Source organism: Archocentrus centrarchus, chromosome 21 (assembly GCF_007364275.1).
Source record: "Archocentrus centrarchus isolate MPI-CPG fArcCen1 chromosome 21, fArcCen1, whole genome shotgun sequence".
Classification (NCBI taxonomy): Eukaryota; Metazoa; Chordata; class Actinopteri; order Cichliformes; family Cichlidae; genus Archocentrus; species Archocentrus centrarchus.
In genome coordinates this window covers 16458958-16476374 of record NC_044366.1, presented here as the reverse complement: position 1 = coordinate 16476374, position 17417 = coordinate 16458958, and the positions used below count along the sequence as shown (strand labels likewise).

The 17417-nt window shown below is 39.6% G+C and overlaps 1 protein-coding gene across 1 annotated transcript; it reads left to right on the top strand.

Moving 5' to 3' along the window:
* Window positions 1-777: 777 nt before the first annotated feature.
* LOC115800306 (activin receptor type-1C-like) lies at window positions 778-17272 on the top strand. Its single transcript, XM_030757582.1, has 9 exons — window positions 778-1057; window positions 7848-8078; window positions 11238-11480; window positions 11676-11906; window positions 12003-12170; window positions 12624-12780; window positions 13806-13930; window positions 14588-14718; window positions 16714-17272. Exons 1-9 carry the CDS (start codon window positions 778-780, stop codon window positions 16837-16839), a joined length of 1692 nt encoding a protein of 563 aa, XP_030613442.1. The 3' UTR covers window positions 16840-17272.
* The last annotated feature ends 145 nt before the right edge of the window (window positions 17273-17417 follow it).

The following is a 17417-nucleotide window of genomic DNA, read 5'->3' as shown; positions in this document are numbered from 1 at the left end:
ATACTCAACTTTAAGATTTAATAATGTTTTGAAGTGTAAATTATATAAAAACCCCACACATCCCTGTACCGTTAGCTGTGGATTAGAAACCAGAAATAGATTTTTATACCATGCTGTAAACATGCTTTTTAAGCATTTTAACATACTCTATGGAGTGGTGACTTGCTTTTAGGGTAGGCCTCAAGTGGTCACTGGAGGAACTGCATTTCTGTGTACACAGCACTTTTTAAGCCCCTGTGCTATCCCCTTCTTTATCAGCTAAGACTACAGACTTAGCTGATAACCAAGACTGTAAAGGTGCACAGCAAGCTGTGTTTTTTTTTCTTTCTTTTATAAATGTTACAATAAAGCGCCACAAACAGGGTTAAGATTTTCACTGTGATGAGCTGTGGTGGTGTGGTGAAGCTGAGCTGTCCTGGCATCCACCTGTCAGCCAAAGCAGTCATGGGCCTAATAATGTATCACTTTGAGGCTTAATGACATTTTAACAGTTGAAGGGAAACATTGCTTCCTTAGAGACCCAAACTGTTTATGTAAACATATTTTTAATGTTGGGCTTTGTAACATGGAGAGATTGGCTAGTTTGTCTTTTTTTTTTTTTTTTTTTAAAGTTTACATTGTGAACAGTTTAAATTCAGCGCACATTCAGTAAATAAGTAAGACCTCAGTGAGCAAAGGTAATTTCCATATTCTTTTGGCAGGCAGGAGGTGGTGTTTCACCGGACCAACAGCAGTTAAATGGATGTGCGACGCACTTTCTCTCTGGCTCCCATTCACATGTCTTTATCAGAGGTCTGCAGCGCTAATCCTCTTAAAGTCCAGTCAACAGAGGCGGAGCAAACTGCGTTTCTCGATCGTTTACTGACGGAGACGTTTGTGGCGAGAGTGCATGGCCGACGGACTTTACCGCAATGTTTATATGTCGTGTTTTCTGTAGAGTTGCTGTGTGAGCGGTGCGCCAGAGAGGGAGCAGATGCGGCTCTTACCATGACTGGTCCCGGGAAGCAGTGCTTTCAGGCGGCGTTGATCTTCCTGACTTTCGCCCAGCTGACTGCAGGTACACAGTCTCAGGGTGCGACATCACAATAAGCTGTGCCGCTTGTTTGCTTTTTAAAAAAAATGCTTTTTGTGAGTACTTAGGCTGCTTACACTAACTGATTTAGTATAGTTGACTTTTCAAAATCACACAAAACGTTATAGCAATAAAAAAAAAAAATCAAGTCAGCACCAAACAGATGATAAAAAGTTGTGTATTTTTCCTTTCTTGTTGTTGTTGTTAAAGGTCTAACGTTACAGCCCACATACAGCATGTATGTGTTGTGGAAGTATGGGTGTTGAAAGCCACTGTATGTTGAAGTTATCCACCAGTAGATCTGGCTAAACTGCAGGTGTAAACAAGATTTTGAAAATATGTGAAATATTGTGAGCTTTAGTGCGCATGCTGTGATATAGTGGGGTCATTAATGGGGTTCATTTTAAGGATCTCAAAGCATCCATCTTATTGAGATCAAAATGATCTTTTCTATACATTTTAATCTGTTATGTCTAGGATGAAAAGTATTTGTTTAATAGAAATATAAATTATTTATTTATTTTTGGACTGAATTCATCCTACCCTGAAAGGATACATACAAATCATACAAAAACAAGCCATGCCAGCTTTATTTATAAAACGCTTTAAAAGCAGCAACCACTGACCAAAGTGCTGAACTTAGGAATAAAAATACCTTAAAATAAGAGAAAAGAAAATATATAAAATAAATAGGATTAAAATTACAACACAAAATAAACAACCTGGAGCCCCTCTCATAACATAACTTAGGAAATGCACTGACCACTCTGTAATTTAAATGTTTTTGAAGGGATATTTTTCTTGTCATATATTTTGCTTTTGAACTACTATTGGGCCAAAACAACTAATTTGCTGAACACTGGGCTGCAGGAAATCCAGAATTGCAGGCGTCATCATTTTCTTTTATTTTACAGACCAAACAGTTCATTAAGGAAATAGATGTGAGGGTAACTGATGGAAGCAATCCATGGTTTCCACCCTAATTCATGCTGAATTATCACTAGATATCTTGAAGTACGTGCACCAAGGCTGTAACGCCGCATTTGATAGTGATGAAATACAACAAGAGCCTCTCAACTCCAGAGTCCGAGCACGTAACAGGTGTTCGTTCATAAACAGAGCGCGGTTTGTTTGGCTGCCGGTTGGTTCAGGTACACAGAAAGATGTTTAAGAACTGTATTTGACAGCAGTGCATGTGGGAGATGTTTTAGGATATTTCCAATGGGGTAAGTAGGTAGGTGGGTTAAGGTTTGGCAGACTTTGCATGTCTGCATGTAATATATTTTGTTGAAAATATTTTTTTCTGCATCTGAGATTCTGTGACTTAAGGTATCAGGCTGTAAGATACAAGCAAGTCAAAACAGATGCATCAAAAGGATATTCTAAGTAGTACCTATTGCTCTCTCTCTCTGTATCTAATACATATATGTGTGTGTGTGTGTGTGTGTGTGTGTGTGTGTGTGTGTGTGTGTGTAATAGCGTAATTTGTAAGGTAATGTAATGAGTGTAACTTTTAATAACAACTAGTTATTGCTTAATGCCTCTAAATGCCTCTTACTGCTTAATGCCTCTAAATTGTTCTGGAAACCTTGGAACTATTCTCCTAGACACTGGAATTCCATCCGAGTAATTAGGATAAAAGGTCAACAAGACTCATTAATTGCAGATTTAAGCAAAACCAGAATAAATAAACAAAATAAGACAGTTTCTATTTTGACATTCTTTGCATTGAAAAGATTCCTTATTTGAGTAGTATTGGGTGATCTTCTCCCCCTATGTTTGTCTGTGCTGTAATTGTAAACACTTCCTTTACTGTATCAATGTAGACACTAGTTCAGAGGGACTTGCCGTATTCAGTTTGGTCCACTGTTAGAACAAGATCTCAGAGAAGGAATTCATTTGTAAGTGATGAATTGTCGAACGATGCCTGAAGAAATAATTATTCTTTCAGGACTGAGGGGCGCTGCAGGGCTATCCAAACCTGTTAGTTTATGAAGAGTGATAGAAAAACGTGAACAGCATGTTTAGAATTTGCACAATATCTAACTTAAAACATTGAGAGTATTGATTACTGTCATTGTTCAGATTCATCGTTTCACAATAACATTTGTTATCGGATCATTTTCAGTAACACACACAATACGCGTTCTTTACACCGTCGATGACAAACAGCTGCAAACGCTGTGATTTCAAAACAATCTTAAAGCAAAGTTCCAAGTTGGACAAATGTGGAATTAACTTTGATTGTTTTCTTTTCACAGATTTTTTTTATATGTATTCAGAGACATAACTACTGACTCTGTGATCAAATATGGGGTAATATGGGATTACTGAAGCAGAGAGAGAGTTACATCTAGATGTGTAATAAAGAATACTATATATATATATATATATATATATATATATAATCATTATAAGGTCGGGATTGAGAAGGAGAGCAAGCAGTTTGCCAAGTTTCTTGTTAAGCTGTTATGTTAGGTTCCACAGCCCCATTCAAGAACCTACAAAAAGAAATTAAAGGAACACTTTGAAAACACATCAGATTGCAAATGAAAAAAAAAAATGCTGGATATCTACACTGATATGGACTGGGTAATGTGTTCGGAATGAAAGGATGAAATGAAAATTATCAACCTACAGAGGCCTGATTTCAAAGACACTCTAAAAATCAAAGTGAAAAAATAATGTGGCAGGCGCGTCCATTTTATGACCCCCACGTGCTCGTTGGCATGATAACATTGGGGATAACATTGGGGCATGCTCCTAATGAGGTGATGGATGGTGTCCTGGGGGATCTCCTCTCAGATATAGACCAGGGTGGAGTTATAGACCATCATTGAGCTCCTGGACAGTCTGAGGTGCAACCTGACAGACCAAAGCATAATGTCCCAGAGGTGTTCTATTGGATTTAGATCAGGCAAGTCTGGGGGCTAGCCAGTGGTATCAATTCCTTCATCCCCCAGGAGCTGCCTACATGTTCTCACCACATGAGGCTGTGCATTGTCGTGCACCAGGAGGAACCAGGACTCACTGCACGAGTGTCGAGTCTGACAGTGGGTCCAAGGACTTGACCCAGATACCTAATGGCAGTCAGGGTGTCGTTGCCTAGCCCGTAGAGGTCCGTGTGTCCCTGCATAAATATGCCTCTCCAAACCATCACTGACCCGTCAACAAACCAGTCATGCTGAATGATGTTACATGCAGTAGAACGTTCTCCACAGCTTCTCCAGACCCTTTTATGTCTGTCACACGTGCTCAGGATGAACCAGGGCACCAGTGATGGACCTGCCAATTCTGTTATTCTATGGCAAATGCCAGTCAGGCTCCACAGTGCTGGGCAGTGAGCACAGGGCCCACAGGCCACCCTCATGAAGTAAGTCTGTTTGTTTGGTCAAAGACATTCACAGCAGCAGCCTGCTGGAGGTCATTTTGTAGGGCTCTGGCAGTGCTCTTCCTGTTCCTCCTTGTACAAAAGAGCAGATACCGGCCCTGCTGATGGGTTAAGAGTTCAGCTCTGCTAGAGTATCTGCCTGTCTCCTGGAATCGCCTCCACACTCTTGAGCCTGTGCTGTGAGACACAGCAAACCTATTGGCGATGGCACGCATTGATGTGACATCCTGGAGGAGTTGGACTACCTGTGAAACCTCTGTAGGGTTCAGGTATCACCTCATGCTACCAGTATTTTTGCATGTGACCCTAGCCAAATACAAAACTAGTGAAAAAACACTAAGAAAAGATGAGGAGGGAAATAATGTCAGTGGCTTCCACCTGTAAAATCATCCCTGTTTTGGGAGTTGTCTCAGTGTTGCCCCTCTAGCGCAACACAAAAGAAGCTGAAACTGATTAACAGCCAACTCTACTACTTAACAGACTTGATGTTGTATTCTGATTAAAAATGTTCCTTTAAATTTTTTGGGAGCAGTATAGAAAAATGTATCTTAACCTGCACTCATAATTTATTGAAAGAAGTTTAGATTTTTTTTTTTTACATTAATTTGAAGTGCTGAGCTGATAAAATCATTTGTTTTTCATATTGCCGTCTTTCTTTAGTTATTGTTTGTGTGCGTGTGTTTTTTTTTAAACCCTCAACATGACTTTGAGCGTGTATTGTATGTTTTGCAAAATAATCTGTTTTGCCATTCAAGACACACAATACCCAAATCAAGCGTCGTATCTCCATCGATATAATACAATAGAGAAAATGTAAAAAAGAAGGAATTAAACAAACATAACAGTGCTCAGGTGTTTGTCTGCTTTAAAAAAAGACTCGTCACATTTTAACTTAATTGTCCTTGAGGCAGTTGTTACCAAGCAACCCCCAGGTATGCTATAAAAAGAAGAGAAAAAAGTAATATTCAGTCTTTTCCTGAACTTTTTTTTTTGTGCTGATCGTTGTCGAGAGCTGTGTCTCACTGGATGATGAGCTTTAAAAGAGAAGATTAGCGATAACTGTCAGTCAGTCCCATTTAAAGACCAGAAAGATGAAGAATTATTTCTGGTCAAATGCACACTGGGTATAATGAAAATCTAATTAATATATTTCTCCTTTCACCTGTAGTGCAGTTTAACCATTTTTAGTTTTTCTTTTTTTTTGTGAGTCATTTTGGAGTTGGCTGTTGGGATTCTCTGCCTTCTCTTAAATAGAACGGAACCACATGGCACATAGTTTGTAAAGCTAAAAAAACTAAACAAAAAAAAACAACTCTTTTCAGCAGCAATGTTTCTTTTCATAAACCATGACAAGGTTACTCAAAAAAAATATGTAGGAAATATTTTCTTTCTACCAAATTACTCTTGCCAACTGTATCACTCTGCAGAAGGATCCATGTACCTGTGTCGACAGCATTACAGGATGTAGACATTAATGATGTCTTCCCTCAGCTGAGCTATAATTAGCTCGCTGCATGCTTGTTTTGGTGGTTGTAGACTGTTGTTACCTGAAATTGCTCAAAACATTTGTGGATGTATTTTTGTTCTTTTTCTGGAAAAATAAGTTGCTTCTCTGTTTTACAAACATGTTTTTTTTTTTTTTTGACACCTTAGCCACCACAAGGTGAGTGCCATATTACCCCTTTATGCTTAAAGGGAAGCCAGACATTATTAAAGCCAACATATCCAAAACTGGGCAGTTCACACCAAAACCATCTGAATGAACAGCACAGCAGACCAGAGGAAAAATGAACTTCCACATTGAGACTGCCCAAAAAAAGTCAGTGTTAATTTTCATTTTGGTAAAATTCTGTATTTTGTGTGAAGTGGAAGAAAATTGCAGCACTTCAGTAATTAGGCTGCAAGATCCTGAAAAATGAACATTTCTGTTACAAAGATTTTATTTTGTTATGTAATGATTATTGTATAAGTCCCCCCCCCCCCCCCCCCCCCTTTTTTTTTTTTTGGTTCTTTGGCTCTTCCAGCTGTTAAACACCTTTTAACCTCCCTTTGACATGCATAATAGAAGTCAGATTTGGACACACTCACCCATTCATATGAATGAGTGAGTGTGTCCAAACTTTTGACTGGTACTGTGCTTACATGACAGTCACAGCTCATGGGAACTTGGCCAAGTGAGCAATATGGTTCTAGATTTAGTGGTACAAAACACCAAATCAATGAAAAATTGATTCATGATGGAGCAGAAAAAACCAAGAGTCCCTGTAAACAGTTTCATGCTAACCAGGAGCTGAATTCTGATATTGATGTAAGTCATCAGTTTCATTCGTTGATGCATAAGATTTGAAACCCCCCCCCCCCCCCCCCCCCCCCCAAAAAACACTACAACAAAACACCATAAAGACACAGTACTGTGCAAAAGTCTCAAGTCACCCCTCATTTCTTCATATTTTCCTACCAAGGAGCCAGACTTTCTTATATTTGTTTAGAAAGCTCTTGAGCAGTAGTTCTCTAGTCTTTGCTTTTTCACTCATCTTCAGTCCAGACCTTGTGATGAATCCAAATTTAAAATATTTGGTTCAAACTGTCTGTATGTATGGAGAAGGTCAGGAGAGAGGTACAACAGTGAGTGTCTACAGCCATGTGTAAAACACAGTGGAGGCCCTCCTGAGTTCAGGCTGTCCTAAAGAATATCGGTGATCATACCAAATATTAACTTTCCTGCTCCATTAGAATTGTACAAACTCTGTTGTTGCCTTGTGCACTGCATTTTCATGCATGTTTGCAGATTATTCAATAAATCACACATATTTCCCATTTTGCTAGCAAAATATAAAGAAATGAAGGGTGACTTTTACTGCAAGTAAATTAATTATTAAATGTATACAGCAGTCATGACTGGAAACTATGAAGCTATCATATTTAAATGAAAACAAGATTTAAGGTATTGTTAAAACATGTTATGTTTTAATGTTGAAAGACTTAAGTTGCATTCAAATTCACACTTATTAAATAATTTGCAATATTTACGGTTATTTGGGGGCTTTTCTTGTGAGCAGACAGTGTGCAGTCTTTCTTATCAGACACTCAGTAGTTTATGAAACAAAGCATGACAACAGCTCCAAGTAGAACACAAGATTATGTGGGTGTTAAACTAAGAAGCATTAATCTGGTTCCTCCACCTCCAGCCATTTAAGAGCATAAACCTCATTATGTAACAGGAGCATCCTGCTACTGAAGAGTTAAAGACCACTGGTCATGCTAGCCGGTATGTCCCCCCCCCCTCAGTTACTTACAGATCAGTTAATTAACTGATGTCGGCTGTAGAAGTGTCTGAAGGAATGTGTATGAAGGCAAAAGTCACCTGATCTTAATGTCTTCCAGGTTTGAAGTGTGTGTGCCAGCTGTGTACCAACCACACCTGTGAGACAGCTGCAGACGGGGCCTGCTGGAACTCTGTGATGCTGATTGACGGCAAAGAGGAGACAGTGAAGTCCTGCCTGTCTCCCTCTGAGATGAAGGGCCAGGTCTTCTGCTACAGCTCCAGAAATGTCTCCAAGAGGAACTGTTGCTTTACTGACTTCTGCAACAACGAGACTCTGCACCTTTACCCAGGTATAACCCACGTGATGCTACGGGCCTTAGGCTGCCATGTCTTCTTGTCTCTACTTTGTTTTGCTGCATTTTTCAGTAGACATGTTCACCCTAAAAACAAGCAGGAAGCAGTACTGTGGTTAGACCTCCGGGTCAGCTGGGGCCTCTCTGTGTGCAGTCTGCATGTGTGCCCATGTGGGTTTATTCTGGACACTACTGCTTCCTGCCATTTTCCAAAGACATATATGTTAGGATAGCCTGTGATTCTAAATTAGCAGTGTTTATGACAGACAAATGGTTGGGTTAGCCCTGTGACTGGCGACCTGTCTGGGGTGTACCCCGTCCTGCAGCGGCTGATACCAGATACAAAAATGGATGAATTTATATATAAACACCTTGCGAACTACCAGAGAACACACACACACACACACACACACGTATAAAACTGAAATAGAGGAAAAATTCATCCCCTCAGACAGTCTTTACATGTTATGCTGCTTTAGTAGCATTCACTCAGCAGCAACACCAACTCAATCTGTGTGGGATTTCCCACTCATTCTGGTCCCGGCTAGACGAGGTGGATGCTGATCCTCCTAGATCCTATGACATAACAAATCTGGCAGAGGCTATGGGACGTCAGTTAGTGATCCTCCCCCTCCCTCTCCTGATTTATAAATAAATACTTTGTCAGGCATGCATCCCAAAAGCCTCTCATGGGTCTGCTGGGTGGACGTTGGCCTTACAGCAGAAGAGGATTATTCACACCTTTGTATATACAGCTGGCTAAAAAATTAATAAAATGGTTTGTTCATTATTAAAAATATTGCAGATTAACAGCTGATTTACTAATGGATTCATTTAATGACTGTTTATGACTTGCACAGATTATTTTGAAAGGTATAGATAGTAAATTATAAATAAAATTAATATATGGTTTTATTCATACTTTTTGGTGCAAAAGTGTCTGATGCTGCAGACTGTTAATGAGAGAGGTTGGGGCAGTACCCTGAGGCTGCAATGGTGCTGACTGTGAACGAGGACACCACAATCAATCTGTTCCATTGCTTTGCTACGTATTAGCATCTGAGCTCATCCATTTAGCTGCAGGGTTTTTTGTTTTTTTACATAAAGAATTCACGACCTTGCTGCGACTTCTGTGCATTTATATACACAGACATTTTAAGCTCTAGGTGGTGTTTAGTGGTTTGCATAGCTGTACAATTAGATTTAGTTTAGCGTCTTTCAATACACACACCAAGCATAACATCTTTTATAGTGAGGGCAACAAAAACAACATATTTTGATCGCTTTAGAAAGCATAATGGTACACATAAAACTATTGGAGCTATGTAAGAATAAAAACTTTCGTCAGTGTTTTGATCCTGCAACAATCATGACAATAATATAGATTTTTTTAACAAATCAGCAATCGCGCAGGACAAGGACATAAAACAAGGAAAACAGGACAAGCTGAAAACAATAGGATAGAAGGGGGATAGATAGTTGGGTATAGAGATATAATATATGCACATATACATTCTCCCCTCAGCCCTAACTGCTTGTGGCAGATGGCTGCCCCTCCCTGAGCCTAGATTCTCCCGGAGGTTTCTTCCTGTTAAAAGGGAGTTTTTCCTTCCCACTGTTGCCAAGTGCTTGCTCATAGGGGGTTGTTTTGACTGTTGGGGTTTCTCTGTAATTATTGCAGGGTCTTACAATATAAAGCACCTTGAGGCGGCTGTTTGTTGTGAAAATTGAAAATTGAATAGAATATATATATATATATATATATATATATATATATTATAAGGGAGGCTGACAGTTTTTCTAGAGATATACAGTATGATCATTTAGGAAATTCTTTTGTTCAATTGAATGTACTTTTATTAATTATGAGGTTTCAGTTATTCCAAATTAGTGACCTGACGGATAGTTTAAGCGTGTAACTAGTGATTTGAAGTGGTTTTCACCAAGCTGTTAGAGTTGTGGCTGTTGATATGCTTTGGAGTGATTGATGTTTTTTGATAAAAATGATCAAGCCTTTGTACCCAATTTCCAAACCTCTCTTAACTGTAGTTTAAAAGCAGAGATGACTGCTGAGATGAGCCGAGTGCACCTAATAGCGAAAAAAAAAAAAAAAGAGTGTGTAGAAGGTCTTAGGAGCCAGAGGAGAGTAAGGTCTTGTTTTGCACCATGTTTGCTGAGCTCCAGTTGGACACATGGCAGGATCTGTATTTAGGTAAAAGGCTAAAGATGTCTTAAGAAACTGTGGTTTAGTTCACAATGTGTTGCTTTGCACATTGGGCCATCTGCAGATATTTTCGGATGTCCTGGTGAGGACATTTCATCCTTTGGGGACATAAGTTTAGATTTTATTTTTCTTACAGTTCTCACATGTGCCCATGTATGTTGAAAGAATTAGAGTTATAGTTCCTGCAATCATTCCTGAAGTTGGCCAAATAATCATTACAGAATTCTCCCTCTTTATTTCCCCAAACCAAACATTTAATTTTAGCACTAGGTCACAGTAGTAGTACAACACTGACTGCACATTATTTTGCCAGCATGTCTCTAAATTTCATTTTATCACAGTGTCCACCCGCTCACCTATTTTTGTTTGTGTCCAAGGTTTCCTCTGGCCACCCACAGACAGAATGAAGGTCAGAGACAGAAATGTCAGGTTATATTGTTTTTCCAAGCCCACATTTTTATTAAATGGTCTCACGGTGCACCTGTTGTTGATTAATGCGTGTCACGTATTTTTGAGGAGTAAAAGCTTGTTGGCACTAAAAGATTCATTATCTTTATTCCCTTTGATTAATGACACTTACAGGCAGTGATGAAATTTTCAGGCACTCTGGAAAAACAAGAAAACCCTGCATCTGCCAAATGTGCAATTTTCACCTCTCTGTTTAGGACTGCAGACTAAGTGATGTCTTCATTTTGTTGAGCTTTTCTAAAACTCTGAACAAGCTGTGTTGAATTAATTATCATCTCACACTGTTGCCATATTTCCTAGTAACCACCAGGGTGTGCAGCAGATACAGCAGGGACCTTAGACACATTAAACACAACTGCAAATCTTCCCCGATTCTATTGATTGTTGAACCTAAAAAAGAATAAAGAAATAAGCATATTAAAAAATAACTACATGCTAATAATATTGGCTATGTTGTTGTACAGTGAGACCGTCTGAAGAACCTGGCTGGAGCAGGCTGCAGCTCATTGTGGTGATCCTGGTGCCCTCCTGCCTGCTGTGTGTAGGGATCCTGCTGGGTGTGTTCGTTGTGCAGGGCCACCGTTGTGCCTACAGGCGAGCCCACAAGCAGGACCCGGAGGAGCCTCTGGATGATCAGATGCTAATGTCACCTGACAAAAGCCTCAAAGATCTGATCTATGACATGAGCACCTCAGGTTCAGGATCAGGTGAGAGAACTACTCCCATTTGTCATACAGTTACTGATATAATCACCTGGGTTATGATCATTTTATCTTCTGCCTTTTATTACAAGTAAAATCCAGCGATTGCACATGCACATTGGGAGCACATTTTGTCGATTTTTCCGACTTTGACGCACTGAGACTGAACCCCTTCTCTTCTCTTTCTGTTTACATTTGCAGGACTGCCACTGCTGGTCCAGCGAACCATAGCTCGAACCATTGTCCTGCAGGAGACCATTGGAAAAGGTCGATATGGTGAGGTGTGGCGGGGCAAGTGGAGGGGAGAGGACGTGGCAGTTAAGATCTTCTCTTCCAGGGATGAGCGATCGTGGTTCCGTGAAGCTGAGATCTATCAGACTGTCATGCTCAGGCACGAAAACATCCTGGGCTTTATTGCTGCTGATAACAAAGGTGTTGCAACTAAATACTGAAACTGGATTGAATTGCAAATGAAGTTATGAAATAAATGTGCTAACGTATAACTTTATCATTTGCTGCCTTCTGCAGATAACGGCTCATGGACTCAGCTCTGGTTGGTGTCAGAGTACCATGAGCATGGCTCCCTGTATGATTACCTGAATAGGCACACCGTCTCAGTGGAAGGCATGATTATTCTTGCTCTGTCCATAGCCAGTGGGCTGGCACATCTCCACATGGAAATCATTGGCACACAGGGTATGAATATACTTAGTAAATAAAGAACTTGAATTCTAGGACAGTGAAATCCTATCGGAGAAGCTCAAAGACTAAAGTTTCACACAGTATTTTGTTAATAACTGTTAGCTGATATTTTGAGATCAGTTTCCCAGATCTCAATGTGACATCTTTATTTATAAAATCCTCTGGAGAAACTGAAACTGCTTGTGATTTGTTTATTTTTCATGATATAAAGGCTGAACTTCTTAGAACTATTTGCTTGCGCAATTAATTGGCTAATCAACTCAGCACTACAGTGTAGCCGCACAGCAAAACCCGCTGTGATAAGATAAGAGGATAATTTATAACATTAAGCCTGGAAAATGATCCTCACTTCCATCCATCTCTGAAAGACCAAAAATATTTGTTGTAATATAAAGAACATTTTTGGGGCTTACAGTATAACCTTAATTGTTACCTTCTTGCTTCTAGGGAAGCCTGCCATTGCTCACAGAGACCTAAAGTCTAAAAATGTCTTAGTGAAGAAGAATGGGACAGCGGTGATTGCAGATTTGGGTTTGGCCGTGAAACTCGACTCCAGCACAAACACCATAGACATACCATCCAACCACAGAGTGGGAACTAAGAGGTTGGATTTATGTCACATCACAGTAAACAAAACAGAAATGTGAAATTAAACTGAAGTGACTTTAAACCTCGCTCGGTTTATTTGACATGCTTCCATGCACTTTAAATGTTATTCATCACGCCGAGTTGTTCTCTCATGTCAGTGTGCTTTGAATTAATTCTATTAATTGGCCCTTAAACATAAAGAGGAAGTCAGCATCTTTGGTGCTGGTTTCTGCAAGAAAAGCAGAACCTTTAATCACAAACATGGTTTTCCATGTGTCATGCACATCCAGCCCCACTAGAGATTCCAGAAATAATTTGCCTTGTTTATTAGGAGAGTAATATTAGCCACATGTGTACACAGTGCACAAGCGGAGTAGGAGTTTCTGGCTCAGCTTCACCTACTTCCAAGGTGCATGGAGGAAAGGAGAAAGTCTGAAAAGGTCAAAACGGTAGCAGCACTTGTGTTATGAAGGACAGCTTTATTGCCTGACTGATGAATAAACAATATTCTTTATATTAGCCGAGTCTGCTAGAGTCTGTGTACACAGTGCACACAGCCTGTTTGGAAGAAAATGCTGAACAAAAGTCACCAAACTTCAGTTTATTTGGTGTGAGAGAGCAAACAGAACTGATGCAACTAGAAATAGTACAAAAACAAACGTAGATTTTTTTTTTTTTATATGCAGCAGACCAATCTCAAACATTTAGACTTTGGCGACTCCTAGTGGTGGTGGACTTTTGAGTGAGCGAGTCCTGTGTGTTTTCTTTTAATATATTTATCCTAAAAAAAGTGGGAAAAATTTCCTGTGAGAGCAGCATTTGAATCTCTGCTGCTTTTAAGAAATAAGAGGGATCAATTTACTGCGGCTTATATATTCTGCACCTTTTGATGATGGTGATGTGATCTGTGGTTTTAAATTTGTAGAACTTGGGGAAAAAGTCCGACAGCCAACCCACACAAACAGATTGATTATGTATACACTGGAAGAGCGGTACTCGGCTTTTTATTTCATTAGATCTTAATCACTCTGTCCTCTGCAGGTACATGGCTCCAGAAATCCTGGATGAGACAATCAATATAAACACCTTTGAATCATTCAAGCGGGCAGATATCTATTCATTAGGCCTGGTGTTCTGGGAACTGGCCAGAAGATGCTCCGATAGGGGTATTTCAAACTACACACACATACACCCTCCCACTAGTTTTATGCAAATTCCCAAAGTAAAGTTTTATTTTGGCTGGGAGACTGGAAGAGTCACTTTGCATAATACACAGTTTTTTTAAAAAACAAAACAAAACAAAAAACAAGTTATTTTATACTGACTCTTGTTGCAGCCCCACAGTGCATACATTATCTGAAACAAGCCATTGTAGCTCCTTTTCTTTTAACCCAACTTACCTCTGATTGGCTGCCTATCGTAAACAGAAGGCTGGAAAAGCAAGTGGGGAGCTCCGGTGCTCACAGTCAGAGCTGTGTACCTGGCAAACCATATTAAGGATATCCTCTCTTGTTAACATAATTAAGAAAAGCCTAAACTTGTGGCTCACAAGGATTACATGCACATCCACTGCCATGTTTAACATGAGCATCCACCATTACCACAGTATATAATGATAGAGAAAAAAAGGAAAAACATGCACTGCTGCAATAACAGACACCAATAACAAAACTGTAATTCTCCTAGTATCACTCGGAGGCTTATGCAGCTTTTTAGTTAGTTCCTCGCTTATATTTCACAGGATATTGTACATAGTTAGCCGTGTTGTTCATAAACCTGGTGAACCCTGACAATAAACAAAATGCCTTTCGCTATTTTCACAGGACTTCATGAGGATTTCCAGCTGCCTTATTATGACATGGTGCCTTCAGATCCATCTATTGAGGACATGAGGAAGGTAGTCTGTGATCAGAAACTCAGACCCAGCATACCCAATCAGTGGCAGAGCTGTGAGGTGAGACAGAAACCTGATGCATCATCATGTGAGATAGCTACCAAAGATACTGTGACACTAATTTGTTATTAATGGAAGTATTTTGTAGTTCTGCTCATTGTTCTGCCAGTTATGAAAACATAGTGGTGTGATCACGGTGACATAAACTGCAATGGGGCAGAAAGCACGAGTTTAGCTGGCACAACAGTTCAGCGGTACATGTAAACCCCTTCATTTGGAAGTAAAAGCAAACTGAGTATCACTGAACACTCAGCCTGTAACTGCATAGGAAACCTTAGTGTCACATACAGAACAGCTATATTAAGCATGAGCATGTTTTAAAACAGAGGAAATGGCTTGTTGGACAAGTGTGTTTTGTGGTGAGGAGGGTGAAATAAAGAGCTTGCATAACAGTGGAGAACCATCAGAAAGGTTAAGAAGATCTCTCAAGTTCTCTCTTTTTCATTTTGGACAATTACTTTTACCACAGGAGACACAAATCCCTTTGGGCTCACGTCAGGAAGGCCAACCGGTGTAGCCAAAAGTAGAATTTATGTATATAGCACCTTTCAGAAACAAAGTTACAAAGTGCTTCACAAGATAAGAAACAAACAGCAAATAAACCATTTGAGAAGATAAAAAGGTGGAACATTAGGTGTAGGAATACTGGCAACACAAGGAAGCAAGGAATAAAGAAAATAAAAATTAAAAAACTGGTAAATTAAAAGCAAATAATGACTTAAAATGACTTAAAAAGGATCACTAGGAGAAGGTGGCAAAACAGTTTCACAGGACAACAGACAGACTCAAAACGGAGAAAGCCTGCTTATAAAAATATGTCTTTAAGAGGGATTTAAAAGACGAAAGTGAACTCGCCAGTCTGAACTCCTCACAGAGATTCTTCCAAAGGGGGGGGTGCCCTGACAGAAAAATCCTGAAGACTCTTGGTTCTCAGCTGAGATTGTGGGATGACCAGCAGAACCTTGGCTGAAGTCCTCGGTTACGTGTCAGGAGATCTGAAAGCTACTTTGGTGTGAACCCAGAGCGTGTCCTAATAGGTAGCCAGTGAAAGGAAGCTAAAATAGGAGTGATGTGTTCTCTTATTTCAGTTTTAGTAAGAAGCACAAACTGTAGTTTGTGTAGATGTTGCTGGCTCTAATTTAATCTAGTAATCTAATCTAGAGGAGATAAAGGCATGTAGCTGTCTTTAAGAAAAAACTGAGCTGACCTTACTGAGTCTCCTTATCCATAGATAAATAGCTTTACCATTACCGAATTTTTTACTGTTTACAACACAGAGTAATATCACAAGTATCCCAACTTAAATGAGATTTCTTTATTCCTCAGAGTGGAAACAGTGTGAAGCCAAAGCATATTAATCTCTTCACATGGTTGTCATAATAAATTAGATTTTCCTGGAATGTTATTTAAAACTTGCCTGATTGACTGGCGGAATTTCTTGATTCCTTTTTGTTGCTTTAAGGAATGACACTGTTCCCAGATATCATCAAATAACTCAGTGATTATTACAGTTTTTTTTTTTATATTACAGCTAGACGTAATGGATAAAATGGATAAAGCTATAAAAATACGCTCTATGAAAGTTGAAATTCTCTTTAAAGCTTTTAAATGTGGGCAGAAAATGTGAGATTTAAAAAGTCAGGACAGCACTGGAGGGATGACACACATGACACTTGTTAACTTCAGGCCCTCGGGTAATGGGTTAAGAATGATTGACAGAACGGGGTGAGGTCTGAGACTTTATGGTCTCAGATCTCATTTCATTTTAAACCACTTCCTGACAGAAGAGAATTGGGCGTTACTCTCACACACCATTGTATTTACTTTTGGCCACCAAAAGCTATTACTACTCTGAGACATTTGTACAGAATCAGTCAAAGAGGTTAGGCCTCATCTGTTGAAACTGTGCACATCAGATGTTTAATATTTGTTATTTAAGTACACACTGGAGCCTGTCCTCTGATTTTCTGGCTTTTGTACTTGTTGCTACACCAGGCTCTGCGTGTGATGGGCAAGCTGATGAGAGAGTGCTGGTACGCCAATTCTTCGGCGCGACTGACTGCTCTGCGTGTCAAGAAAACCTTGTCTCAGCTATCTGCCATCAAGGACATCAAAGAGTAGTTCGATTTGTTGCCCTGCAGATCAGCACCGGTGCTGGCGCTGGTGTAAAATAATGGACCAGGTGCAAATCTCTCTCACTGCCCGAAGCTGCCCAGTTTAGGATGCAACCACACCATCGGACAGCTTCATCGTTTCGTCGCTGGTGCCAACGTATTGTAGGCGTCGTCTTTGAAAGCTTTGCACTTAGACACCTTGTGAAGCAACATTTTAACCAAACAGCTAAACCTTTTTTTGTAGGAAGAGCCATTTGAAATAAGTAGTGTTTAATGTATAAATAGATTATTTTGCTACCTCAGTATCATAAGTGCCCAAAGCTTGAAGTTGCACATTGTTATTTGTGCCATATCTTGTAGCCAATACAGTATTACTGGGTAGATAGTGTGCTAGATGACAATCATGAAGGATATTGGGTTTAAAAAAAAAAAAAAAAAAACCCAAACAGCTGATTTGACTGTTTTTTAATGACACACACAAACACACACAGACTTTCCCTACTAATCTGAAGCGCTTTTGCTTGACCGGTACTCATGTACACAAAGGGTTTGTTACGAGCTACCAAACCTAAAACTAAAAGAATA